Source organism: Heloderma suspectum, chromosome 14 (genome assembly GCF_057233095.1).
Source record: "Heloderma suspectum isolate Gila_16-S chromosome 14, 16-S_ref, whole genome shotgun sequence".
Classification (NCBI taxonomy): domain Eukaryota; kingdom Metazoa; phylum Chordata; class Lepidosauria; order Squamata; family Helodermatidae; genus Heloderma; species Heloderma suspectum.
The window spans coordinates 22408935-22436400 of NC_139471.1; the positions used below are offsets into that span (position 1 = coordinate 22408935).

Sequence of the window (27466 nt, forward strand, 5' to 3'; positions counted from 1 at the left end):
TTGTCTATTTGTCTGTTTAACCACATGGGTGGTTGTGGGAGAGAGCTGGGCCTCAGCACCTGATCTTAAGGGCCAGGCCAGTTTATATGGAAGTAAGCTGTTTTGAAGGTAATCTGGCCTGGCACTGTTGAGGCTTGTAGAAGTCAACACCGACACTTTAAATTGGGCTTGGAAATAGATCAGGGAGATAGTACAGAACAGCCCTGCACCTCCTGGTGCCCCCCCAAATGTGTTGGACGGCAACTCCCATAATTCCCAGCCAGCATGGCCGTTGGCCATGGGGGCTGTAATCCCAGCACATCTGGAGGGCACAGGTTGGGGAAGAAGGCTGAGATAGAATTCCTCCATCTTTAGAACTTTTCCTGTAGTCTAGACTGTATAAGGTGTTCAACAAATGACTGGATGTGCCCATCTCTGGGCCAAGGAGGTTTGGCTGGATGAATTCGGCTCCTCTCCTAGCTCCATGACAGTCTGTTGTTTTTGTTAGAAGGTAGATTTTGGCTAAACAGTAGGGGGAATGTCCTTACAGTATGAGCTGTTCAACAGTGGAACTGGCTTCTTTGGGAGATGGTGAACTTCCCTTCCCTAGAGGTATTTAAGCAGAGGCTGGATCTGTCAGGTATGCTGCAGTAGTTGCATCCTGCATTGAGTGATGGGTTCGACTAGATGACCTCTGTGAACAGCTGTGCAGTGTGCCACTTCTATCCCCTTTCAGTGGGGGCGAAAGGAGGAGAAATGCTCCTAGGTCAGCCCCTGCTTTTATAGCAGCTCAGAGACACGCATTTAAGAGGAGAAGACAACCGCTTTTTACAACAAGGACAAGCTGGACTTTGGCACACCTAATGAATTCCAGTGTTGGCTTTCTTTCAGCTTCGCTATCAGTGAGCAATAAATACCAAGTTGGTTTGCTTTTCAAGTAAATGCTCTCTGGAATAATCTGACCGAGTCTCTGCTGGTGGATGGTCACACTGGAAAAGGACTCTCCTTGGCCTGCTTTCTCCAAACAGCATTGCAACAGACTGGCGGGTGTTTTTCCTTCTTCAGAAGACTCCTCTCCCCTCCTCACTAATTTATTGATGTGTTTGTCTTTAAGCAAAGAACACCCATAAGCAGGGCAGAGCTGAAGTTATAGCTAAAATGCCATACTTAAATTGCTGCACATAATGTTCTCTGGGTCTGCTGTGTCTCTGGCAAAACCCAACCTCTCTGATTCCTCCCTGTGTCCCGTTTCCTGGTACTCACTTGGACTTGGCTATTGAGCCACAAGAAAAGGTATTGATGGGGGATGTTTCCCTGGCACTGAAGGGAAGCCAGCAATGAAATCAAGCAGTTCAAGGCTCCTATCTTCTTCTTATCTTGATCTTTCCCACCCCTGGAATAATTTAGGCTGCAGTCTTGTACCAGCTTACTTGGGAGTAAGCCCCATTGAACTCAGTGGGGCTTACTTTTGAATGTATAAGTACAGGATTGTGAATCTTCATGTTGGTGATTTCCACCTGTGTTTCTGTTACTATTTATCCCCTTCCCTTCCCCTGCCTGAAATTTAGCCATTGAGCCACATCAGACTTTTGACCAACTGGCACCACTCTGTCATGACAGTTGAGGCAGCTGGACCCCTTGTGGGCAAAGTATCCCCATCCCTCCTGGTTGCTCTTTCCCTGTTTCTTTCTTTCCTCCTGGTTGCTCTTTCCCTGTTTCCCGACTTGCCACACGTGCTTCTTTGCTTTCCTCTTTTCCTCCCCTCCACCCCACATCAAACCACCATCACTGGGAGAAGCATTGGTCAGTTTTTCTGTCTTCTGTAGGATGCACATTGGAAGTGGAGACACGTTTCCCAGTAGTGTTTTGAGGTGCAGCATAAGAGAATAATAAGAATGGGTTGATCCACAGCAGACAACAGAGGAGATGCGAGATTTAGAATTGTGCAGAAGAGTGATTGGGGAAAGTATTGGACTTAATGCCACATACAGAACATTACAGTTTTTTGCAGGGAGCCATAAATACGGTTGCCAGTGACAAGGTGCAATTCTCACGGCTTCTCCCCTATAAAAACAAAATAAAAAACCCTTGGTGAGCAGCAGTTGAAAAAATAACTCACTTGCTTTGCCTCTGTGGAGCAGGAAGCGAGAAAGCCAACACTTGCTGGCTGCCAGTCACGATGGTTTGCTACAAAGCCCAGCTAAAATGTGTGAACCCCAGTACTTCCGGTCTCCATATTTAAATTTTCCGGAATAGATACCAGCCCCTGGCTCTGCGCTTGTGTTTTATTAGAACGCGTGCACAGAGCAATTGAACAGTTAGGGAAATAATTCAAGGCTACACAAAGGAACAGGTTTTATTTATTTTATTGTATTTATAACGTGTTTATATTCCACCTTTCGTTGTGAAACGATCTCAGGGCAGTCACGTTATGCCATATATTATCGTTATAAAATACAGTAAAATATGCCAAAGTCGGTCATTGTTAAATTCAGTATATGTCAGCCTTTGCTAACCTGGTTCAATACATAGAGTTCTGTCATATCCAGGAAAATAGTGATAAACGTAATCCTCTGATTCCCAGCACATGTTGAAAATAACTCCTCCTGGTCAAGGATGAGATACGTTACAAATAAACTAAGGCAGTTGGGATCTGCTCACTTCAGTTGCTTGGAATGCTTTGGGAATAAAGGACTTTTGTTTGTTGGTTTGTTTTGCCCTTCTATACAGCTGCTGTCTTGGTTTTTCTGGAGGAAAACAAACAGCCTGCCCTCTCTCCACTCCCCAAGTCTTCAGTTGTTCTAATTTGTGAAAAATGGTGTGGGGGGGAAGGGGGAGTGAAGGTAGATGAGAGTAGTTGAGGTTGTGCTGAGTAGTGGAATGGAGAAAGGAAAAAAAGGAAGCACGTGCTAGAATGGAGAGGATGCTGAAGGCTTTCGTGGTGAGGGCTAAACCATGATGCCGACATGGAGATTCCTAAGCCAGGGCAAAACCAAGCAGGGAGAAAATGTGAACAGAGCAACGGGAGAGAAATTGAGTTATTTACTTATTTACTTACTGTACTTTAAAATTGCCCAATAACTGATGTTCTCTTGCAGTGTACAATACATTAAAAACATAAAATACAAACATTAAAAGAAAAATAAAATAAAAACAGTGCAGAATAAAGACCGCAACAAAGAAAACCACACCAGCACAAAAAAACCAGATTTAACCTGCAGCAGGATAAAGTGCTTGAAAGCAGTAAAAACAGTTCTCAAAATGCCTGGGAGAATAAAAACATCTTCACCTGGCACCAGAAAGATCAGAACGTTGATGGCAGAAGAATATCTCTGGGGAGAACATTCCACAAATTGAGTGCCACCACTGAAAAGGCCCTCTCTCTTGTAGCCATCCACATCACCTCATTTGGTGGGTGCACCTGGAGGAAATTCTCAGATGATCGGTGGCTTGATTGGCATCACCCCACCCCCCCCAGTAGCATCACAATGTGCTGTTAGAGGTCTGAGCTCCTCCATTTTGCAGCTGCTGATCTTAGCCATCAATCTCTGGAGCAGGCAAGCAGAATTGACCAAGGCTTCCCACTGTCTGGTTTGGTTAGTCAACTAATCTCTCTTCTAACGAAATGCACAAAAGGGGCGTGTTACGGGCTTCCATTGTGATTGGGATCTGCAGTCCACGGATTCATGCCATGACTGTCAGTTTCTTTTTCCTTTATTGTAATTTTTTCCAAATGAAGATTTTGACCCAATAACACTGTTTGTAAATGGTAACATGCCACAAGATATACATTCTGATTATAGTACCCATTATCCCAAAAGATAACAAATGGGTTCAGTTTGTTAGAGACACTGTGGACACTGTCAAATCACTCTTCCTTTTTAAAAATCATTTAGCACAAATGAATCTTTTTTTTCAGAAACAAGGTATTCAACGCTCCTTTTAAAAAAGGGGGGGGGAAACCAGTCCGCCTTGTAGGCCCATCTATAATTCTGCCATTTTCTGGCCATTTCTAATCTAGCCATAATTTTGGATTTCATTTATTAATGCGCTACCTCATGGCTCAGCAGGCCTTCTGCTAGGTTTAATTCCCTTTCTTTCTTTCTTTTCTTTTTCTCTGCCTTTTAGAAAAAATGGCTAATCTTCCAGCAACTCTCTAAATACTGTAGTTCTTACCTGCGTGTATGCATGTTAACCCTTTCCCCATTAGCTGGAGCTGGGTGTTACACTCATTTCCACACTCCTTACAATCAATTCCTTTCCAAATGCCAAAGTTGAGGTCCTTTTACACTGTTGGTTATCCTGTAACAAAGTCCCCCAAACTTAGTTCAATCTCTGATGTTTAGTGGGCTGAACTTGGTGGTAGGAGTGAGCTGAAAGATGAAGACCTCCTGGGGAAAAACAGGAGCTCTTGACCCTGCCTCCTTTTTCATCTCGGGATAACTGAGTGTAGATAAACAACAGTAGGGTTGCTGTTTTAATTGGCCAGATGGAAGTTAGGGTGGAATTTGTCTGCCCTGCTGAACCTCCCGGAGTATAGTAAGTTGGTGAATGTCCTATACTCGCTATCCTTGGATGCTTTTCTAAACAAATGTTTTACCTACCCTGACAGTCAGAGCATGAACTGACACGGCTGTTTCCAGTGAACATCGCCAAAACGAATCCTGGCGCTGTGAGTCGCCCACACACTCCATGCCGCCTCTTTTCCCTCTCCATCTTTCTCTTCCCCTACACTACTTAATTCTCACACATTGACTGCCTGCAACGGCGGGGAACGCAGCCTTGTGAAAACATGAGAGGCTGAACTTATTAGGGCCTTGCTGCTGTCAAAGACCTCTGTAATGTTTTCACCATGGCCCCATCAATGTTGAATGAGCACCATGCAAGTCCAACGTGTCTGCACTTTCAGTGACAGTTAACTTTCCTCTGGGTAACACATTAAGGCACAAAGAAGCTATTTTACTTGAGCAAAATTCTTTTTTGTCCTGCCTAGGGATGTCGGATTGTATAAAATTTGTTCTGCCTGCATTTCGGACATTGCCAGGCACCTTTTGTTCCATTGTCTGCTCATCAACAGAATCAGATTTGTTTCTGAATTTGCACAAATTTGCATTTGCGCAAATGCGCATGTACAAAAATGAGAAAATCCCCCCCCCCCCATGAGCATTTCCACACTTTAGCCTATGGGGGAATTCGCATTTTCAGCTGGAGGGTTATTTTTTTTAGATTTTTGCATTACTACATTTGCGCAAAATTCTGGAAAGTTAGAAAAACTGTCTATGAGTCCACAGAATCTGCCCAGCTGGGGAAAAGCTGTTCCGCCGCAGAATACGCGGGTCAGATTCATAAAAGTCTGAAATCATTTGATTCCGTTGTAGATTTCTCAGACATCCCTAGTCGTGCCCTAAGGTTGCACTTGCTCGAGCTGCTTTAATGGTTACCCGGTCGCAATATTCCCTTGCCAGATGGGCTACGTGGTCTCTGCATGGCTGGTGGAACAGTCTTGTAGTCAGTCAGTCTCTAGTTGTCATCTCCCTCCCCCCCCACCGGCAACTCCTGAGAAGTGACTCTTGCTCACTCATTGACGGTTGCTGTATTGTACATAGCATGATCTTGGAGCAGATGTTTCTATTGTCTCCCCCCACACACATACGTGAAATGTTTTGTTTCAAGTCAAAAGATCCTGGTTAGCCATTGAGGAATGCAAATGGCACAGCTCCTCCTCCAGCAAAGACTAAAAGATGAGACAAAAGTTGGAGGGAGGGAAAAAAACACCTCTTTAACAGCAACTAAAAACAAGAGTGCCTCTTTCGTGCTTGTAAACCACTTAGCAGCTAATCCCATTTATGACTTTGCAGCTTTTATTTGGCACAGTGCGGATCACTTGTGTTGCAATCCCGTTGACCAGGGAAAGGCAAAGACAATGCAAATATCTGCTGCAAAGTTCATCGGGAGTTGGACAATAACTGTGTGGCGCTTTGCCGTTCCCTTTTGCCCAGAGCCAGAGATGAGAGTTACAAACCAAGACAGCTTTGGGTTCTCTTTAAGGTTTATACTCTTCGTGTGGTGTAATTCTTCTGCTCGTTTATGGGTTCAGTAGAGCTATGTCACTCAGGCTGCAGGCTGAATGGAAAGGGCAGTTTCTCTTTTCCATACCCCCAGCATGAAGGGCTGAAAAATCTCTGGCCTGAAACCCTGGAGAGCTGCTGCTGCAGTCTCAACAACGCTGGGCTAGATGGACCAAGGGCCTGATTTGGCACAAGGCAGCTTCCTATGTTCCTAATTGGTAAAATTATAAATCCAGTCACCTTTTTTGTTTTGTGTACATTTGGGTCCTCCTGCAACTACGGAGGTGCTGCCTTCTGGATCCGGGATGCAGAACCTCCGGGCGCGCCTCCTTTTCCCCAGCCACCAAGTGTTCAGGGGTGATTCAGTGCTTTTTGTGCAGTTTTCCCCCCATGGTTGAAATGTCTCTCCTAAGGCTTAGCTACTAGCAGAAAGAGCTCTAAGTGACAATGTGCTGATATTTTTCTTGTTCTCAGTCTGGCCCCTATCGCCTTCAGCCCTGCTGTGTGAACAGAATGCTGGATGAGATGGGCCCTTGGCCTGATCCAGCATGTCTCTTCTTATGCCCCTGATATATTTCAAGAGAATGCCAGAAAAAGCAAATTCCTCAAATACTTGGTGTTCTAGCAAGCCACCTGTATGCTGTCATACGGATCATTTCAATTTGCTTTTGCCCTGGTGCTGGTTTTTGGACCTCCCAAAATATCATATATGATTTTTATCAGCTCATCTTGGGCTCCACCAAAGTGTTTTCCATTTTTGCATTGAATACATGAAGCTGCCTCGTGCCGAGTTGGACTGTTAGCCTAGCCAGTCTGGTACCGTGACTAGTAGAGGCCCTTCAAGGTTTCAGGCAGAGGAGGTCTCTCCCAGAGAGCTTTTTAACTGGAGATGGCAGGGACTGAACCCAAGGCTTCTCTGTGCTCAGTAGCTGCATTTTGACATATGGTCCCTCCCCATGCGTACGCAGAGCCACCTTATCCTGGGGTCACATCATTGGCCCATTTTGCTCTGTTCAGTCTACTCCAGACTTCCCCAATCTGGTGCTGTCCAGATACCTTGGACTAGCAAGCATCCCTGTCCATTAGGAACACCTGGAGCTCCGACCCTTGGTCCATCTAGCCTTCTATTGTCAACACGGACTGGCAGCAGCAGCTCTCCAGGGTTCAGGCAGCCCCTGCCTGGAGATGCTGGGGATCGAACCTGGGACATTCTGCATGCAAAGCAGGGGCTCTGCCACTGAGCCACAGCCTCTTCTGTTGGTTGGGGCTAATGGGAGTTGTAGTCCAAAACATTGGGAGGTGACCAAGTTGGGAAAGGCTGGTCTACTCTGACTGCCAGTATGCACTTTGTGGTTTGTGGGAAAAGCAAATCTTCCCCAGAAATCCTTTAAACTGGTGAACTGGGGATCGTGTGCGTGGCAAGCATGTACTCCGTTGTACATCATCCCTTCCCCCTCATTATTCTGTGAGACTTTACACAGCAGCCATCGCATATAATACCTCTGTGCTAAAAATGTTGGGGATTTTCCAAATGGACCAGATTTTCCCTCTTAAATTAAATCTAGTTGCTATGGCTGGAAAAACAAGAAAAACATATCGTTTAATTATTGCAAAAAGTAGAGGGGTGGTTGGTTGTGTGTTCGTGCGTGTGCGCAAAAACAAAAGATGTAAACTTTAGCAGAGATGCCTGTTGCTGTCTTGCCAAATTAGGGCTGCTTCTAGGTTACAGCCCTGGCTGAGAGAACATTTCAAATTCCTAAGCACCATTATCTATTCCTAATAGCCTAGGGCATCTTGGCGCCTGGGGTATTGATTATCTGATCATTGCTGAAGATCTTATTATTGAAGACTATTCCCGCCCCGCCCCCTATAAATTAACAGGAGGAAGTTGGCGGAGAATCCTTGAGGATGTAAATAGAAGTCTGGATAATTGAATGCTCCAAACTGAGCTTAAAATTTGTTTGCACTCTATCCAAAGAGACGAAACCTCCCCCTTAAACCTTTCCTTGGCAACAGAATGCTGAGAACATTTGGGAAGTCTCTCTTTGCTGGTTTTACTTTTCTTTTCGCTCCATTTTTTTTTTAATTGGAAGGAATGAGGCCAAGCGCCACACGTTGTATGGTCTGCCCCAAAATGTGTTAGATTTTTGTTCTAATTAATAAGATCCCAGATTGGCTGTGGAAAATTTTTCTTCATTTTGCTTCTGTTACATCTATGCATATTTACTACCATTTTATTTTAAAGAAATGGCTTGTTTACTTTTTCAAAAGTAACATTTTGCATTCTTGGAGGAGGGGGGAAATTGGGGGAAAAACATAAAAGAAATTTTGGGAGCCTTATTAACTCCCCCGTCATGCTGCCACTGTTCTGTATAATTGTGTGACAGAAACCCCTTGGTCAAACTGTGTCTGTCTTTTTGTTTTTGTTTCTCTTATATTCCCATTTTCCCAGTAGACAGTGTTCCAATGAAAGATCCTCCGGACTTGCTCGACAGGCAGAAATGCCTTGATGCTTTGGCGTCTCTGCGTCACGCCAAATGGTTCCAGGTTGGGCTTTTTGTTCTTACCTTATTGTAGCCTTACGAAGTTCTTTTTTTAAAAAAAAAATTGAGACCCATCTGAAATGCCTCTTCAATTTTTTTTATGTGTTTAGTCTTTTCAGTACTCCTATACTCAACAATTGAGCTATTACAGGTTTATGAACACTGGTGTCTCCAGCGTTGATGATAGATAACAAGTCAGCTGGCCACATGTGGTTGTGAAGCCAAATCATAATGCTCCTTACTTCTTCCTTCCTTTCTTCGCCTGCCTTCTGTAACAATGAACACCCCCCCCCTGCTCATTTTTGGGGGGTAACTATGTTTTAATTGTTCTGTTGATTTTGCATGAGTTTTGTTTTTAAAAGCGAAACAAAAATTAATATAGTACTCTTAAAAGAGTGTGTCTGGCAATTTAGAGGCTTTAAAAAGGTTGTTTAGGCCGGGATTTTGCAGGTGGATTGGAACAGCTCTGTTTGTTTTAGGCCAGAGCAAACGGACTAAAGTCCTGTGTAATTGTGCTGCGAATTCTGCGAGATTTGTGCAACAGAGTCCCCACATGGGCACCGCTGAAAGGATGGGTAAGTACTTTGCTAGAGCAGAACTCCAGCAGTTGGTGATCTCCCAGCAGGTATGGTGGTGATGGGTGTGGAAAGGAGGACGCGATGCAGAATTGACTTGGCACCACTTTGGGATTGACAAATCCCATATTTACTCAATTCCAAAGAGTCCTTCAGGAAATAATTTCTCCTGTTTGGAGCCTCAGTTGTCTTTTGGGTGTGCTTGAGAAAACGACTTCTCAATTGGGCCATTTCCCTCTGTAAACCTTGGCTGTTATTGGCCACAATATCTTTTAATACCCTTGTTGGAAGTGATACAACCCTTTCACTGGGCACAATTCATTTAGGGAGTTTTTCCCCATCCCTTGTCCATTAAAGTGGGTGGAATCAGATGTAATACCATTCATTTCAGTAGGGCTTGGAAGGGAACAGTTGTCTGAAGATCAAGGGGTAGGCAACCTGGTGCCCTCCAGACGTTTTGGACTACAACTCCCATAATCCTTGACTATTGGCCATATTGGCTAGGGCTTATGAGAGTTCTACTCCAAAATATCTGGAGGGGTACCAGGTTGCCTATCCCTTGCTTTGGCCAGCTCAACTACAATGCATTGCAGCTGTAATGGTCATTGTGATACAGATGCCAAAATCTGCCGGGGGGTGGGGTGGGCATGTGTTGTGTTCGCTCAAGTGCCATTTCTATGCATGTTTATATATGTGATTCAGTTGGCCCATGGGTGCAGCTTCCTCCATAAGGCCTTAACGCGATCAACCCAGCTGGACCTTTCCCCAAATAATTCACACACAGTACACCCCACCTTCTGGTAGGCTGATGTCCATAAAATGTAGTCCCAAAGGTTGCAGGACAGGCAGATGTCATCCTTTCTGTCAGAAGAGAAGTAATAAACCTGGTGCAGATGCGTCAAACGAACATTGTCTTGCCCATTGGTGCTGCCCATACTGACAGCAGTCCAAATGTCTTTTAGCCGCTGGAGCTTATATGCGAGAAGGCAATCGGCACATGCAATAGACCCTTGGGAGCCGGCGAAGCTCTGCGGCGAGTGATGGAGTGTTTGGCATCAGGAATCCTGCTACCCGGTAAGGGCTGCCATACATAGCCACTCCTTCCTGGGGTGCGGATCATGTGCTCACACATGCACTGATTCAGCTGTGTGCAAGCTTCCTCTTTCCTAGTCCCATGAGTTTTTAAATCTCCAAATACAAAGACAAACAACAACAGCAACAAAAAATACACTGAATTTAAATGAGTTATTGACAGAGGGTAGTACTGCCTTTACCAACCTGGCACCCTCCAGATGCATTGGATTGCAACTCCCATCATTCCCAGCCAGCATGAACAAGATACCTGGCAAGTGCTAGGTTGTGGTAGTACATTCACTGTTTTTCCCCTTTGCTTTCCAGACAAAAATACAGGTGAATCCATCAGCTGCTTGGAGGTTTTCTTTATGGTTCTTCCTAGTAACTATTTATTTATAGCCTTTTTTCTATAATCTGAGGAAAGGCTTTGACAGATATTCTTGCGCATGTCCCTGATTTGTGTATACAATACAATCATGCCATATTTTATAAAAATCAGATATTCTGACTTTGCCTTTAACTAATTTCAGTTGGTACATCAATTTTTTTCTGCCCTAGCTCTTTGCCACAGCTCCATGTACCAAGAAGTCAATGTCAGAAGTTCTGCAGTGTGCCAACTTTTAGCTGTTACCCTGTGAGCTGTCATCAGTATGAACGCAAATAATTCCTTAGATGTCACTTTTGCATTTTCATCTTCTCATATTGTTAATAGAGCCAATGCAGATATATGATACATAGCTAGATGTGTAATTTTTGCCATTTCTGAGTGTATCACGTTCCAAAACTGTGACACAACAAGCCCTGTGTGAGTTTTTAAAGTCATACTTCATTCATTTGTAGATGTTGTCTAAGCGGGCAAATTCTCTGCAAAGACACTGGTAGTTAATATACATTTTATTAAGCAATCTGCAGCATTTTGCAGTCTTTGTTCTCCCTGGGCGAGAAGATGTTTAAATGCAGTGGGCCCCATTTTTATATGTTGTATTTATACCCTGTCATTCATTTAAAAAAAAATTCCTGGATGGGTAACAACAATATTAAAAACTGTCAGCAATACAATAATAAAAAATAAAACTCCATTAAAACCAGTTAGCAGCAGCAGAGCTAACCAGTCATAAATTCATGGAGGACAAACCCGTGGAGGATACAGCTATAGATGGCTACTAGTCCTGATGGCTGTATGCTACCTCCAAGATCAGAGGCAGTATGCCTATGTACAACAGTTGCTGGGGAACATGGGTGGGAGGGTGCTGTTGCACTCCTGTCCTCCTGGGCTTCCTGTAGGCTACTGTGAACAGGATGCTGAACTAGATGGACCCTTAGTCTGATCCAGCAGGGCTCTTCTTATTTTCTCAAATGCTCAGGAAAACAAGTAGCCTGGTGCCGAAATGATAATAAAGTTGGTGCCAGGTGTACTTCTTGAGAAAGGGCATTCCAAAATTAGGTGCCACCTCAGAGAAGGTCCTGCCTCGTGTTATTGCTCGATGTATTTCCCCCAGTGGTGGGGTAAGACCAGCCTCCCCAAAGATGTAAGGGCATGGATCTAAGGCTTTCATACTGACCTTCCTACTTTCTTGCCTGTAGGTGGGCCTGGTGTACATGACCCTTGTGAACGGGAGCCGACGGATGCCTTGTCCAATCTGAATGTTCAACAAAGAGAAGCCATTACCCATAGTGCCCAGGTAAAAAAGGCCAACTGCCTGGACTGGAGAGTGTGTGGGTGGCCTCCTCCCAACCATCTCCTGTGCCAGCAAGGGGTTGGAAAGGCCTTAGCATGTGTATTTTTGCATCTTAAAGGTGCCACTTCAGTCCAGAAGCTAAGCCCACTGGGCTGCATGTTGAGTATCCCAGGAAAAAAGTGTGTGTTGTGTGAAAAGAGCCCTTTTCCCTCCCTTTTCTGGGAGAGGAGGAGTCAGGCTGCGGTGGGCACATCACCATCAATTGCTCCTTCTTTTAGGGTTGACCATTCCCCCCCACCCCCGTTCCTCACAGTGGGTTTCTTTCTCACATGCAGTTTTGTTCCTTGGAGCAATTTTAGGTGATTGGGAAGGAGAATAGGTTTTATTTATTGTATTTGTGTTTTATTAATAATAATCATATAGTGCCTTTCCACAAATGTCACCAAGGTGGTATACAACGATTCAAATAAAAACTATAATGCACAAAAACATAAAAGCAAGAAAGCCACAGAATTCCCTTGCAAGAAATGACACCACTCAGACATTCGTTGCTGATGGGTAGCTATAGAGTGAGGTTCTGTTTTTGTCTCCTTCTCCGTGCTTGTGGCTGCTAATACCTGGGTGATGTGGTTGAATCCATGGGCAGAGTGGAGTTTGATATGTCAGAGAGTTTGCAGTGAGGAAGGCAGCCTTAAGAGTGACCATTCTTCCTTTTTCATCCTTCCTTCCTTCACAGCACGCGTTGAGACTGTCTGCTTTTGGCCAGATCTATAAAGTGTTGGAAATGGATCCTCTCCCTTCCAATAAGTCGTTCCAGAAATATTCATGGTCGGGGACCGACAAAGAAGGTAGACGATGTGGGACAAAACAAATCGGAGTGGGAATCTCTATGCCAACTAAACATGCTGTATTCCAGAATGAGGCTTAGCACCTGGTTTTTATTGTCCTTTTGTAGGAATGTGGGTAATAAAAGGGCCTTGTCTGTGGTGGCACCCAGGCCTTGGCACAAGCTTTCCAAAGAGGTTTGGCAGTATGTATTCTTCTTCAACCTTTGGCAAAAGGGATGTACAGATTTTGTAACATGTGTTCCATCTGCGTTTTGCAGATTGTCAGGTGCCTTTCTGTCATTCACGCATTGGAGAATTGGATTTTTTCTAGTTTCCCGAATTTGTGCGAATTTGCACTTGCAAAAATGCGCAAATCCCCTCAAAATGCACATTTTCATGCTTTAGCTATGAGGGAAATGTGCATTTTCAGCCGGTGTTTTTTAAATGTTACATACTTTTCTATGACTAAATTTGCATAAAATTCCAGAAAGTAAAAAAGACCAGTCTGCAAGTCTGCGGAATATGTTCGACTCTGGCAAAGGCAGTTGGATGGATAGAAATCCAAACTCATTTGATTCCGTTGTGGATTTCTCCGACATCCCTAAGCAAAAGTGCAAAGTGTATCATTCTAAACAGGCTTTTGGGATAGGATATGCCACTGTTGTTTTTTAGTCTATTCTGGAACTTGAACTATGTGCGTGTGTGTGTGTGTATGTGTGTGTAGAAATCTGAGAGTTGATGTGATGTAGTGGCTAGAACATTGGACTTACATTGGGAGACCTGGGTTCAAATCTCCCCTCAGCTACGGAGCTTGTTCAGTGACCTAGCTTTCAGCCTAACTCACACAGGGTTGTTTTGGGCAAGAGGAACCATTGCAAAATGTGCAGGAAATATATATATATATATATATATATATATATATATATATATAAGAATAATATATAGCTCGTAAGCTGCTTGAGCATAGAGTTGAAGCAGGATAATAAGAATAAAAAATCTTGCAAGAGATCTTGTGTTTTCCAACCCTGCTTCTCACTGTGGTTCTTCTGAGCAGCTTGGATTTTCCTCTTTTAATATTTCCGGGGTGTACAGATCAGAATTCAAACTCCCTACAAAGGGAAGATTACCGGCATTTCCCGTTGCCTCTCATTTGCAATCTGGAAGTAACAGGTGATGTGAGGGTGAGTTACTGGGCAAACAGTCATACAGTCCCCAAATGTTCCACTTCCTTGATTGGGGATCCCAAATCCAGCAGGGATGAAGCTTTTTGATAACTTTGTGGCGGCAGCATCAACAGACCAGCCACAGTCTGTAGGCTTTGTTTAGATGCAGGAGGCCTCTAGGAGACGGGCTGTTTGGTGCAGGAAGCAGGCAGCCTGTCTCTGTGCTTTAGTTGTCAACAATGACCCTGTGCCATTCTCCTTTTCCTGGGGGAGCTCGATCCAGGCCCCCCCCCCCATCAACTGTTGTGTGCAGGGCTTCCCAGCAATTAAGATATCACCTCTTTCCGTACCCGGTGCTGTCAAAAATATAATGGCTTCTCGACACTCAGTAATGGCAGAGACAGCCCCAGCCATTTATTTTTAAAGTGAGAACATTGATCGTGTGACACTCTCTATTACAGGGGAGTTTATTGCTATTAAGGCAAATGATGGATGTCGATAGATAGCTTTATTTCTTCTCTATTCCCTTCCAAGCACCTGATGGATGTTGGAGCTGGGATGCTTATGGAAGAGTTATTAGCTTGCAGCATCCTGATAGACTTGCAGGAGGGATTCTCACATTGGATATGGGTCGGGTAGAGAGAAGGAAGTAAAAGCTCTGTATGTTCAGCTAACGTTTGGCAGGGGACATCCAGGAGTTATATCCACAGGAAGTCAGCCTTATTAAACCTTGCAGTGGGGCACGTTTCCCCAACCTGGAGCCCTAAAGAACTGTTGGACTATGGCTCCCAGAGCTGTGGACTTGGAGAAAACAAGTGCGGTTTCTCTCTCCTTGCATCTCTATGAGCCAAATTTGTGCTGTTCAGGTTCATGGGTTGTGTATGGCATTTGTCCCTTATCATCTCTTCCTTTGACCGCTGCTGAACTTTAGCCAGCCCCGTGCGTGGCTAAACAACAGACAGGTGATCTGTTTATTTTTCATTTCATTTATTGCTTAACACCTGCTTTTCCTTTCTGAGGGAAGCCTGAAGCATCTAACAACAAAATGACTCGAAACCCACCAATAATATCAGAATGATAATCAAAATAACAAACACATAGCAACATAAAATACAAGAACAAATCGAAAACCAAATTCATATCAAGGCAGAATTACTAATATGCTAAATCTGTTTAATCTTTAAAAATACCTGTTGGCATTAAGATTAATCTCAGTTAACAATAAAGCCCAACCAAGTATAGTTGCCTATATTTTTTCTGACTAATACACAGATACACACAAAATAATATACACTTGCACATGCTCCTTTTATATGTTGTATAAATTATATTTTTACTCTTTCATTAGGTATTGAGTTCCTCCTTAGGCTGTTTTATTGTAGATGTTCCCTAAGCATATTGGCTGTAGAGTAAGAATTATAATTAGTGAATTCCTTTGTTTCTTTATTGAACTTGATTTATTATTATGTATGCTTTTCTTTTTGTTCCCTTTATTTTGTTAACTTCAAATTGAAATAAAATAAAATGTCATGATAAAAGTCCCATAAACGTATATTTCTTTAAAAAATTGCCAACAGATTCATGTGCTCTCCGCATTCCAGGAGCCTGAGTTTGGTAGCAGACTCCTAAATCAGCCTTCCCCAGCCTTGCACCCTCCAAATGTGTTGGACTACAACTCCCAGCATCCCCCAGCATGGCATGCTCCAGTAAATGCTTTTTAAAAAGAAAATAGGAATGAATTAAGAGGAAGGCTTTTTTCTCATTAGGGGAATAATGGTAATCTATCTGTGGAAGAGGTTGGATTGATAGATAGCTTCTCCAGCCTTTCTCTCACAGCTCAGCAAGATATCTTGTGGAGACTTTCATCTCTAAAAGTGATTTTGTTGACCAAGTCCAAGCAGGCTACAGAGCTTCAGTTAGGTAAATCTGGCCTAGAAGTTTTAAATTTTCAGGATGGAGAGAAGAGTTGTTCTGATCTGCATAGGCAGGACGCACTTTCAGCAGATCCCCTAAACACAATCAACCCCTTGAAGGATATAAATATTAGGGGAGAAAATTTAACTCAGTCTTAACACTCAAATTTATGCATTTTCAAAGACAGAGGGAGGATTAATGGACCTAGTAAAACAGCAGCCTTCAGTCAAGGAATCTGGCATCAGCACACAGCAAGGCACAGCCTGCGAAAGGACTGAACCCCCACCCCACAGGTTGGTATAGGTGAGGTGGAGGTTTGGTCTGCTTTTAACGAGTGTGGCGTACTCGAGGAAGTCCGGCAGGAAAGTGGTGTAGCTAAGTCCCGCCCCAATTATAGAGAGCATGGATGGCAGGAAATGAGATACCTGGATAAGGAAGAGTTGGGAGCAAATGAGGCCCATACATCATTCAGAGACCATCTCAGCCACCCCAATACAATCTAATGTGATCATGTCACACCATTTTGATAAGATTGAACCACTCCGCTCAAGCAAAGGTGAGGATAAATGCTTTTATATCCCACAAGACAGGGATAAACAGTTCCTGAGTTCATCCCACACTAACCCTCCAGTTCCATCATTGGACCCTAAAGAAGCAAGAGATCCTCCACATAGTAATTGACAAGCCTTAGCTAATCAAGATCTGATGCAGCAGAAAGGCCTTTCTTTTTTAGTGTGGAACGTTGCAGGCTGGAATACCCACAAATATGATAGAGAATTTCCAAAGTTACTTCAGGAGCATGACATTATCTGTATACAGGAGACATGGATAACTGACATAGAAATAGATAAGATCTATCCAGAAGGTTATGAAACTTGGATCCTCCCTGCAAAGAAGCTCTCCTCTAAAAGCCCAGCTAGTGGCATTACTATCCTATTAAACAAAAAATGGAGGCTTGATACCAAACAGATTAAGGTGGAAGTTGCGCCATCCCTATTAACAGTAAGATTGTGGTCAGGAAATAGTTTCTCCACAATGATAATTAACATCTATATCTATATGGAGTCAACCCTTGATTACTTAGAAAATGAATTCCCACTTCCTATTATTATATTAGTGGGAGATTTCAACACCAGAATTGGTGGAAACAAAAATAAGTTAGCAGGTCATCTAAATATTGAGGAAGAGGAATTATTAACTGTCTTCCCACAGATTCTGACAGATAAGATGGTAAAGCCAGCAGGTTATAAATTTTTGGAGTTCGTGTTCACAAGAAATTATTTAATATTAAATGGGTCCTATCCTAAAGACACCCCAAGAAACCATACCTATTTATCAATAAGTGGACAAAGTATAATTGATTATATGTGTGTTCCCATAAACAAGGTTAGGAACTTTATCAGTTTCGAATTTATCTCTAAGGGCCATAGTGTTCTCTAGCCTCTGAGGTTTAAGTTTTTTAGAGAGGATGGAGGTACTCAAATTTTTGCTCATGAAGAGTATCAAGTCAGAGTTGAATTAGTTGGCCAAAGGAGGGTTAAATGGAATAATCTTATAATAGATGCAATTAATAGTACCCTTTTATCAGAGAAGATGTTATCCATTCGTGATAACATATTACAACTAGATGTTAATTCAGCAAATATTACATCTGTATCAACACATAATGAGAAATCTAAAGCCGTATTTGACCAGGAGCAATTATGGAGGGCTTCCCACTCAATCTCAAAAAGGTTCGTTCAACCTGGACTGTAGAAAGGCTTGATCAGTAGTAAGAAGATATGCTAGGGAACTGAAGTCTGACTACTCCCCTGAAACAATTAAGATACTTGTAAATAAGAAAAAAGAATACAGGGAGCTAATTAGAAATAAGAAAATGATATTCCAGTGACACCTCTGGCATAGTTTGGACACAGCCATAAAGATGAACAACACAGCAGCCTTTTGGAAGATTGTAAACAGCATCTTAAATAGTGATAATCTCATTGTAAACCTTCAACTATCAAAGATGGATTGGGGGAAACATTTGAGTGCCCTATTTAATGCCCGTACTCTGCAATTACATCTGCCTTTGAGTTCCACTGTTGGCTCTACAGATCCATGGCCCCCTGTATCTCATAAAGAGATTGAGTCATTAATGCATTGCCAGTCAAAAAAGCACCAGGAGAAGAATACGTTCAGAGGTATTCAAATATAACATCAAATGGTGGCTGCCTATTTTGGCCAAATTGTTTGACCATATTAATCTAACTGGTGACCTCCCAAAGGGCTGGAACACTTCTGTAGTAATTCTGATCTTTAAAAAAGGGGATCATATGCTCACCCTCAAACTACAGGCCCATTAGTCTTATAGATATTGCAGCCAAATTATATGCGGGACATCTGCTGAACAAACTGGAAGATTGGGTTACTATGAATAATATTCTTATGGAAGAACAAACTGGGTTTCGAGCTGGTTATTCAACAATGGATCATTGTTTTGTACTAGACCATTTGGTTATGCCATGCAGGGCCACCCAAGATGGACAGATCATGGTGGAGAGTTCTGACAAAATGTGGTCCACTGGAGAAGGAAATGGCAATCCACTCCAGTATTTCTGCCAAGAAAACCCCATGGAACGTATCACAAGGCTAAAAGATATGACGCCGGAAGATGAGCCCCTCAGGTCGGAAGGTGTCCAATATACGACTGGGGAAGAGCAGAGGGAATTTCCAAGTAGCGCCAGAAAGAGTGAAGCAGCTGGGCCAAAGCCGAAAGGACACTCAGCTGTGGATGTGTCTGGTGGTAAAAAGAAAATCCAATGCTGTAAAGAACAATATTGTTTAGGAACCTGGAATGTCAGATCAATGAATCAAGGTAAGCTGGAGGTGGTCAAACATGAGATGGCAAGATTGAACATTGACATCTTGGGAATCAGCGAACTAAAATGGACAAGCATGGGCGAATTTAATTCAGGTGACCATCATATCTACTACTGTGGGCAAGAATCCCTTAGAAGAAATGGAGTAGCACTCATAGTCAATAAAAGGTGGGAAAAGCAGTACTGGGGTACAATCTTAAAAATGATAGAATGATCTCAGTACGAATCCAAGGCAAACCATTCAACATCACAGTAATTCAAGTCTATGCCCCAACCACTGAGGCCGAAGAAGCTGAGGTTGATCGGTTCTATGAAGACCTAGAACACCTTCTAGAACTAACACCAAAAAAAGATGTCCTTTTCATCATAGGGGATTGGAATGCTAAAGTAGGAAGTCAAGAAATCACTGGGATAACAGGCAAGCATGGCCTTGGTGTACAAAATGAAGCAGGACAAAGGCTAATTTTTTTAGAGTTTTGCCAAGAGAACACGCTGATCTCTCAAACACTCTTTTCCAACAGCACAAGAGGCGACTCTGCACATGGGTATCACCAGATGGTCAGTATCGAAACCAGATTGATTATGTCCTTTGCAGCCAAAGATAGAGAAGCTCTATACAGTCCGTAAAAACAAGACCTGGAGCTGACTGTGGTTCAGATCATGAGCTTCTTACTGCAAAATTCCGGCTGAGCTTGAAGAACGTAGGAAAAACCACTAAACCATTCAGGTATGACCTAAATCATATCCCTTCTGAATATACAGTGGAGGTGAGGAATAGATTTCAGGGATTAGACCTGATAGACAGAGTGCCTGAGGAACTATGGACGGAGGTCTGTAACATTGTTCAGGAGGCAGCAACTCAATCCCTCCCAAAGAAAAAGAAATGCAAGAAAGCAAAGTGGCTGTCTGATGAGGCTTTATAAGTAAAGTAGCTACTTTATAAGTAGCTGAGGAAAGAAGGGAAGCGAAAAGCAAGGGAGAAAGGGGAAGATATATCCAACTGAATGCAGATTTCCAGAGAATAGGAAGGAGAGACAAGAAGGCCTTCTTAAATGAACAATGCAAAGAAATCGAGGAAAACAACAGAATGGGAAAGACTAGAGATCTTTTCAAGAAAATCAGAGATCTCAAGGGAACGTTTTGTGCAAAGACGGGCATGATAAAGGACAAAGAAGGCAGGGACCTAACAGAAGCAGATGAGATTAAGAAGAGGTGGAAAGAATACACAGAAGAACTATACCGGAAAGATCTTAATGTCCCTGATAGCCATGATAGTGCGGTCACTGAACTTGAGCCAGACATCCTAGAGAATGAAGTCAAGTGGGCCTTAGGAAGCATTACTAACAACAAAGCTAGCGGAGATGACAGTATTCCAGCTGAGCTATTTAAAATCCTAAAAGATGATGCTGTTAAAGTGCTGCACTCAATATGCCAACAAATTTGGAACACTCAGCAGTGGCAACAAGACTGGAAAAGATCAGTTTACATTCCAATTCCAAAGAAGGGCAATGCCAAAGAGTGTTCAAACTACCGCACAATTGCGCTCATTTCACATGCCAGCAAGGTTATGCTCAAAATCCTACAAGCTAGGCTTCAGCAGTATGCGAACCGAGAACTACCGGAAGTACAAGCTGGGTTCCAAAGAGGCAGAGGAACTAGAGATCAAATCACCAACATTCGCTGGATCGTGGAGAAAGCAAGAGAATTCCAGAAAAACGTCTATTTCTGCTTCATTGACTACGCTAAAGCCTTTGACTGTGTGGATCACAACAAACTGGCAAATTCTGAAAGAGATGGGAGTCCCAGATCACCTTACCTGTCTCCTGAGAAACCTGTACAAGGGTCAAGAAGCAACAGTAAGAACCGGACATGGAACAACCGATTGGTTCAAAATTGGGAAAGGAGTACGACAAGGCTGTATATTGTCACCCTGCTTATTTAACTTATATGCAGAGTACATCATGAGAAACGCCGGGTTGGATGAATCACAGGTCGGAATTAAGATTGCCTGGAGAATTATCAACAACCTCAGATACGCAGACGATACCATCCTAATGGCAGAAAGCGAAGAGGATCTCAAGAGCCTCTTGTTGAGGGTGAAAGTGGAGAGTGCAAAAGCTGGTTTGAAACTCAACATTAAAAAAACTCAGATCATGGCATCTGGCCCCATCACTTCCTGGCATATAGAAGGGGAAAAAATGGAAGCAGTGACAGATTTTATTTTCTTAGGCTCCAAGATCACCGCAGACGGTGACTGTAGCCATGAAATTCAAAGATGCAATGAATATGAACTTGAGCACACCCCGGGAGAGAGCAGAGGACAGGAAGGCCTGGCGTGCTAAGAGTTGGACACGACTTAATGACTGAACAACAACAAACCCAACGAAAGTTAAAATTGTATGTGGCATTTGTTGATTTCCAAGCAGCTTTTGATTCTATTAATAGGAACAGGTTATGGGCTAAACTGGCAGAGTTAAATATGGATTGACAACTTTCGATCTTACTACAATTGTTACATCAAAACTCAAATATTCAGTTGAGATTTTCCCCTGCTGGCCATGTGTCAGACAACGTTGCAGTATCTTGAGGTGTTAAACAGGGATGTGTCCTGGCTCCCCTTTTATTTAATTTATTTGTAAATGATATAGCTTCTGATTTGAATGGTGAGCCATTTTTTCCAGTAAAAGTAGAAGAAAGGAAACCGTCTTATCTCCTCTGTGTTGATGACCTGATCTCAGATTGGTCTGCGTAGATTTACTATCAGCAGTGGCTGAATATTCCCCCCAAAATCTATTATCTATTAATTATGGGGAAACTAAAGTTATGGTCTTGATAAAATAGTTAAGAGCGGAGACATCACACTGACAACAAAGGTCCGCATAGTTAAAGCAATGGTATTCCCCGTAGTAACCTATGGCTGCGAGAGCTGGACCATAAGGAAGGCTGAGCGAAGGAAGATAGATGCTTTTGAACTGTGGTGCTGGAGGAAAATTCTGAGAGTGCCTTGGACTGCAAGAAGATCAACCCTGTCCATACTCCAGGAAATAAAGCCAGACTGCTCACTTGAAGGAAGGATATTAAAGGCAAAACCGAAGTACTTTGGCCACATAATGAGAAGACAGGACACCCTGGAGAAGATGCTGATGCTAGGGAAAGTGGAAGGCCAAAGGAAGAGGGGCCGACCACGGACAAGGTGGATGGATGATATTTTGGAGGTGACGGACTCTACCTTGGAGGAGCTGGGGGTGGCTGACAGGAAGCTCTGGTGTGGGCTGGTCCATGAAGTCACGAAGAGTTGGAAGCGACTGACCGAATAAACAACAACACAAAGTTATGGTCTTTGGACATAGATCCCCAATATATAAGTGGAGAATAAATTCCCGCCCCATTGAGCAAGTATCCTCCTATCGCTATTTGGGTGTTCTCTTTTCATCTTCAGGAGTCTGGGGTGCCCATTTTAAGTTTCTGAAATTATTTAATTGCTTGTTTTTCTTTAGACTACTGAAGTTTTGGCACACAAGGGGTGGTTATCAAATCTATCCAATTCTAACCTTGCTGAAATCAAAACTAGTCTCTCAATATGTATATGGGGGAGAGCTATGGGGTTTAAAAATCCCATACAACATGGAATTGTTTCAAAACAAACTGTTAAGGACTATTCTTGGTGTATCAAAGACTATTCTTGCATCATTTCTACACTCAGAAACGGGTGGAATGCCAGTTAAAGGGCCTTTAGTTATTGGCTCAAGATTTTTTTCTCACCTCCAACCAGATTACCCAAATTGTGTCTTTTAGAGCAATGAGAGCTAATCCATCAAATACAGTATCCTGGTTTCAGAGATTAAGTTCCTAAATTCATTATTATGGTTTCTCTACCCAGTAGCTTACTGTCTTAAATACAGCCCACAGTAAACCAGTTTTTAAGGAAAGAGTTTATAGTGTTTTTATCCCATTGGACCTTTGTGCAGTTCCCAGTAACAACACAGCACCCTGGTTTGCTAAGACCAAGAATAATTTTGAATGTGAACGATATTTGATTCTTATTTCTAATCCTCGTCTCAGATCAGCTCTAACACGACTAAGGATGCAGCAGATGAAAACGGCAGTTTTGGAAGGACGTGTTAATAAAACGCCCTATCTCTCCAGACTTTGCTTTTGTTGTAGTGGAGGACCTGCCCCATTACCTGTTCTATTGTTCTATCTCTTCCCAAATTCGTTCCAAGTATTTAGATATATTTTTTTGAGAAAGTCCATCTGGTCCGACTCAGAGAGAATGATTTTTTTGTTTACGTGTCATAATAAGACAATTCTTCTGGCACTGGCCAATTTTGTCTTTGCAGCCCAAAGCTATAGAGTAAAATTTTTGACTTTGCAAACTGATTAAAAGTGTGTTAACAGATGTTTTATCTGATTTTACCCATTTATGTTTTTTGTATGCTTGTTGTAACCATTGGTTGAAACAATAAAGGATTGATTGATTGATGGAATAAGAACATAAAAAGAGCCATACTGGATCAGACCAAAGGTCCATCTAGTCCAGCATTTGTTTCACATGGCGGCCAACCAGAAGCCCCAGTGGGGAGCCTGCAAACAAGGCATGAGTGCAGTAGCACCTCCTTCTTGTACTCCTGGTATTGAGACACATACTGCTTCCAATACTGGAGGGAATGTACTGCCATCACGGCTTGCAGACATTGATAGACCGAACCCCCATAAATATACAGTTGTGTGGCAGTCACCAAAGAGCCTCTCCCTTTCTCTCTGTGTTCTGTCTAGACATGGGGCACAGATGAAATAGTCCGAAGGCTGAACTTGAAGGTTGCAGTGGGGAGTAGGGAACAAGCACTCATCCGGGTCTGTAGAAAACATAATGCAACATGGAAGGAGAGTGTCTTGGAGTTATTACAGACTTTTAGAGGGGCACTACAGTTTTTGGTAGCACCTACGCCAATTCCACAACACTCGCCTCGTGCAGATGTAGTCAGCCATGATGAGCTGCCAAATGCTGCAGTCTCTCGCCAGAGGCAGGCAAAGCTTTCTCCACATAGCCACAAATCTGGGATTTCTCGAAATGCAAAGTCAATACTGTCTTGTATCTTTTCTCCCCCTGCCCTTTCTTGCTGTTGTGTTTTCATTTCCTGACTTCATGCCCCTTTTTAGAACATTAAGGGCTTTTCTTAAAAATAGAACTGGCTGAGTTATGCATAAAATTGTCGCCACAATACTGAGCTCTCTCTATTTGGTCAGGATGGGAAAACAAGATCCGAGCTCATGCTGGGAGGTGGAATAGAGCCAGGCAGGAGGTGTGACCTTTGTTCTGTCCTACTTGCATCCTTCCTGACCAGCAGGAGTGGAGGGTAGCTTATTGATCATGTTTTTATACTTGCCCTAGGTGTAGGGATGGGGAAGAATTTTTTTGATTTGCATTTAAATGTTGCACTCTGAAACCAATACACAAATGGAACCTTGGTTATCCTTCGAAATTCACACTTCTCCAAATTTGCAATGGAGCTCTCTAATTCAAAAAAATGTATACAGTACAGGAAAAAGCCCACAAAAATGCATCGTTAATGAAATCAAAACATATTAGGAAAATTGCTTGCAGAAAATATGTATATTAAGCAAATGGTGTACACAAACGGCTTGTATTAGGAGACAACAGCATACAAAAATGTGTATAAATTTTCATGCTAACGTTTTATTTTTAAAAGTTCTCAAAGTTCAGGACAAAACAAACTGAAGATTGGAAAAAATGAGAAACTGAGAGGAACCAAAATTGACAGGTGTGGCTTTTCCAAGGCCATCACCTGCAGTTCATGGGCAAACAGCGATTTGGACTTCAGGTTGCTAGGACAGACTGACACTCTTTGGCATGTGTGAATGAGGTTGACCGTGGTCATTGGCCTTGAGCATAGGTAGGCAACCTGGTGCCCTCCAGAGCTCTGGATGAGAATTCAGATAATCCCTGACCATTGGCTATGCTGGCTGGGGTTAATGGGAATTGTAGTCCAAATCACTTGGAGGGCGCCAGCTTCCTTTCCGTTTCCTAAGCTGGTTGTCTGTATCCTCCTACCAGTTGGCAAGAGAAATTGCAGAGCCCATATATGAGGATCATATTGGTCCTTATATCTCAGCATTGTCTAGTTCAAGCAGCAACAGCTCTCAGGTAGAGAAAGCCTGTCAACCAAACTACCCCGGGCATGGGCCTATTCTCTCTCTGACACACAGAACACACATAATGGCTAAGCTGTCTGCATCTACCTGCCAAGAGATAAAGGAGGGTTTTGCCACATGTCAGGTGCACACGTGAGCTAAAACAGCCATCTGTGTGGGCTCAGGCAATCAGTTTATGTAGTGATTCTGTGCCTGCTGTGTTGAGTTCACCATCTGGTTACTGTCTGTCTGCATGTTACGTAATTAAGGGCGCAATCCTATGCATGTTTAGAGAGAAAAAAATCCTAGATCTCCCAGAATTCCCCAATTAGCATGGCTGGCTGGCTAATGCTGGGAGTTGTAGGACTTCTCTCTCTCTAAACATGCATATGATTGCACCTTAAGTCATTTTCTAGACAAAGGGTGGGGAATCTTATCCGGCCACAGAAGTTCTCCATGTGGCCCACAGAATCCTGGGGTTTCTTGACAAGGAAGAGGGGGAACTCAGAAATGTGACAAGCTCCTTAGCTGCCCATAATCAGCCAGTGTGTCCATGCACACAGCTAAATAAGCAGTTGTTGCAAGATTGCTTAGGAAGCATCCCCTGAATTGTGGGCGGAGGTGGGGAGAGCAGTCTCTGAGTGTTCCATTTGAGCGGTGCTAATTGGTGATGAGCAGGCTGTGGAGGGAGGAGTGGGGGGAAGATGGAGAGGCCAGGATGCTAGTCTTTACTCACCTGATACATTTCACCTGCCCTCTTTGCCAAGGTTCCAGATATTTAAAAACAATAATTAGGATTTTGTGTAGGCTATGATTGTGTGCAATGCAGTGTTTGGGCTTCCTGCTATCCTAAGCTCACTTATTTAGAAAAATACAAACAAAACTTAGCATGTTCCTAGTCCTTATAGATGGTTGAAAAGATATTCTTGAAGGCGCGTGGGCAATGCCTACAGGGAATTTCTGAAGCCAGATGGAAGTGGCTGAATAAGATGTCCAGTCATTGGAGCGCTTGGCTTCAGTGCTCTGGAAAGATCCTTGCCCCTACTACCCACAGTTAGCAAAACCAGAGTAAAATGGAGGAGAACGCAGAATACATTATGCAAAATTAGAGAGAATCCTGCAGCTTTTAAGCCAATTTACAGAGGTTGCAGAATATCTTTTCTTGGTGCAGAATTTTAATTTGGGGTTGTCAACTCAGCACAGCTCTTGACAGTAAGTAATTTACAATGTTTGAATGTTTATTTTATTCTGTCCCCAAATCCTATATAATAATGAGAGTTTATTTTTTTAATTTCAGGTGCCGGCTCCTCTGCTTTGAAGAGGCCTTTTGAAGACGGGTTAGGGGATGAGAAAGATCCCAATAAGAAGATGAAGCGTAACTTGAGGAAAAGTAAGCGTCTTTCTTTAAAAAAAATATATACAATTTTCCTCTTTCTCTGTGTGCTTCCAAGGAGGAGCCATTGTCAGAGAACTGTAGAAGGGTGTGGATTCAAAATCCTTTCAAAGAACAGAACTCAAAAGGTGTGTGTGGCTTGTTGCTTCCACAGAAACATGTTTTGAGAGCAGCTAGAGCTTCCATTGTGAGGCAGCTTAAAAATGAGCCTCAGTTTCCCTGGGTACACAAATATACACAATTGTACTCAACTCTTGTGTCTGACTTGGATTCCTGCATTGAGCAGGGGGTTGGACTCGATGGCCTTGTAGGCCCCTTCCAATCCTGTAATTCTATGAAGATGCAGTACGTCAGTGGCTGTTACCCCTAAATAGTAGTAGGTAGGGAGAAGTGAGACCTACAACCAAATCTCGCAGTGTGGAATGCTCCTGTTCAGGATACTCCATTCTTTGGTTATTCAGCAAATGCATTGTTCTGTTTTGGGAATTTGGAAATTGTTCCCTTTAGGTTCCTCCCCGCCAAAAAGTTTTTTTGTGCTTCTGTAAACCTTGGGGTTTTCTTGAGACTGCTAAAACCTTCATCTTGCCCATGGGTGGTGCTGTTTTTTGCACGTAACAACAACACTCGCCTCTGAACATCGGAACTAGAGGGAGTGATGCCGTCTTTTTGTGTGTGCGTGATTGTGGACAGCAACTTGAAAAGTTTAGTGAATGTAAGAAGAGGCCTGCACTGCCTCTGAACAGACAGGTTCCATTCCTGTTCGTTATGGCTAATAAGAGCATAAGAAGAGCCCTGCTGGATCAGACCAAATGTTCATCTAGTACAGAGGTGGGCAACATACGGCGCGTACGCTGCATGTGCCCTTCGCCCCCCCCATACTTTTAAAAAAAAAATTCTGAGAGGGGGGGAATGGCATCTGTAGCCACTCTGGAGAACCAACGGGGTTAATTCTAGCTTGGAAACAAGCTTGTAGTGCTCTGTAGCGCTATGGAGCATTTTGCCACCGAATTTCAGCAGCAAACTGGTGATTTCGGCTTCTTTTCCTCACGTCCCATGGACTACAGTCCACGCTGTGGGGTTGGGGTTGAAACTGGCTCCTGGACCTATGGAATTTGCCCACCCCGATCTAGTCTGGACATCCTGCTGAGTTCTAGTGTTATGAGAGAGGGAGCGAAATTCATAAGCCTAAAGGATAAAAAGGGCAAAACAAACTGAACATAAGCCAGCCTGGGCAAAG

The 27466-nt window shown here is 43.1% G+C and overlaps 1 protein-coding gene across 5 annotated transcripts in view; it reads left to right on the forward strand.

The window, feature by feature from the left end:
• The window catches only part of STRBP (spermatid perinuclear RNA binding protein), a 117825-nt gene that overhangs the window by 66987 nt on the left and 23372 nt on the right, over positions 1 to 27466 (forward strand). For 4 of the 5 annotated variants that reach the window (XM_084820833.1, XM_084820835.1, XM_084820837.1 and 1 more), the window contains exons 6-11: positions 8500 to 8594; positions 9070 to 9165; positions 10128 to 10239; positions 11824 to 11921; positions 12655 to 12766; positions 26134 to 26226. In XM_084820833.1, coding sequence (XP_084676959.1) covers positions 8500 to 8594; positions 9070 to 9165; positions 10128 to 10239; positions 11824 to 11921; positions 12655 to 12766; positions 26134 to 26226 — 606 coding nt within the window. The remainder of the gene's footprint in view (positions 1 to 8499; positions 8595 to 9069; positions 9166 to 10127; positions 10240 to 11823; positions 11922 to 12654; positions 12767 to 26133; positions 26227 to 27466) is intronic. The other variant, XM_084820838.1, reaches the window with a different exon arrangement.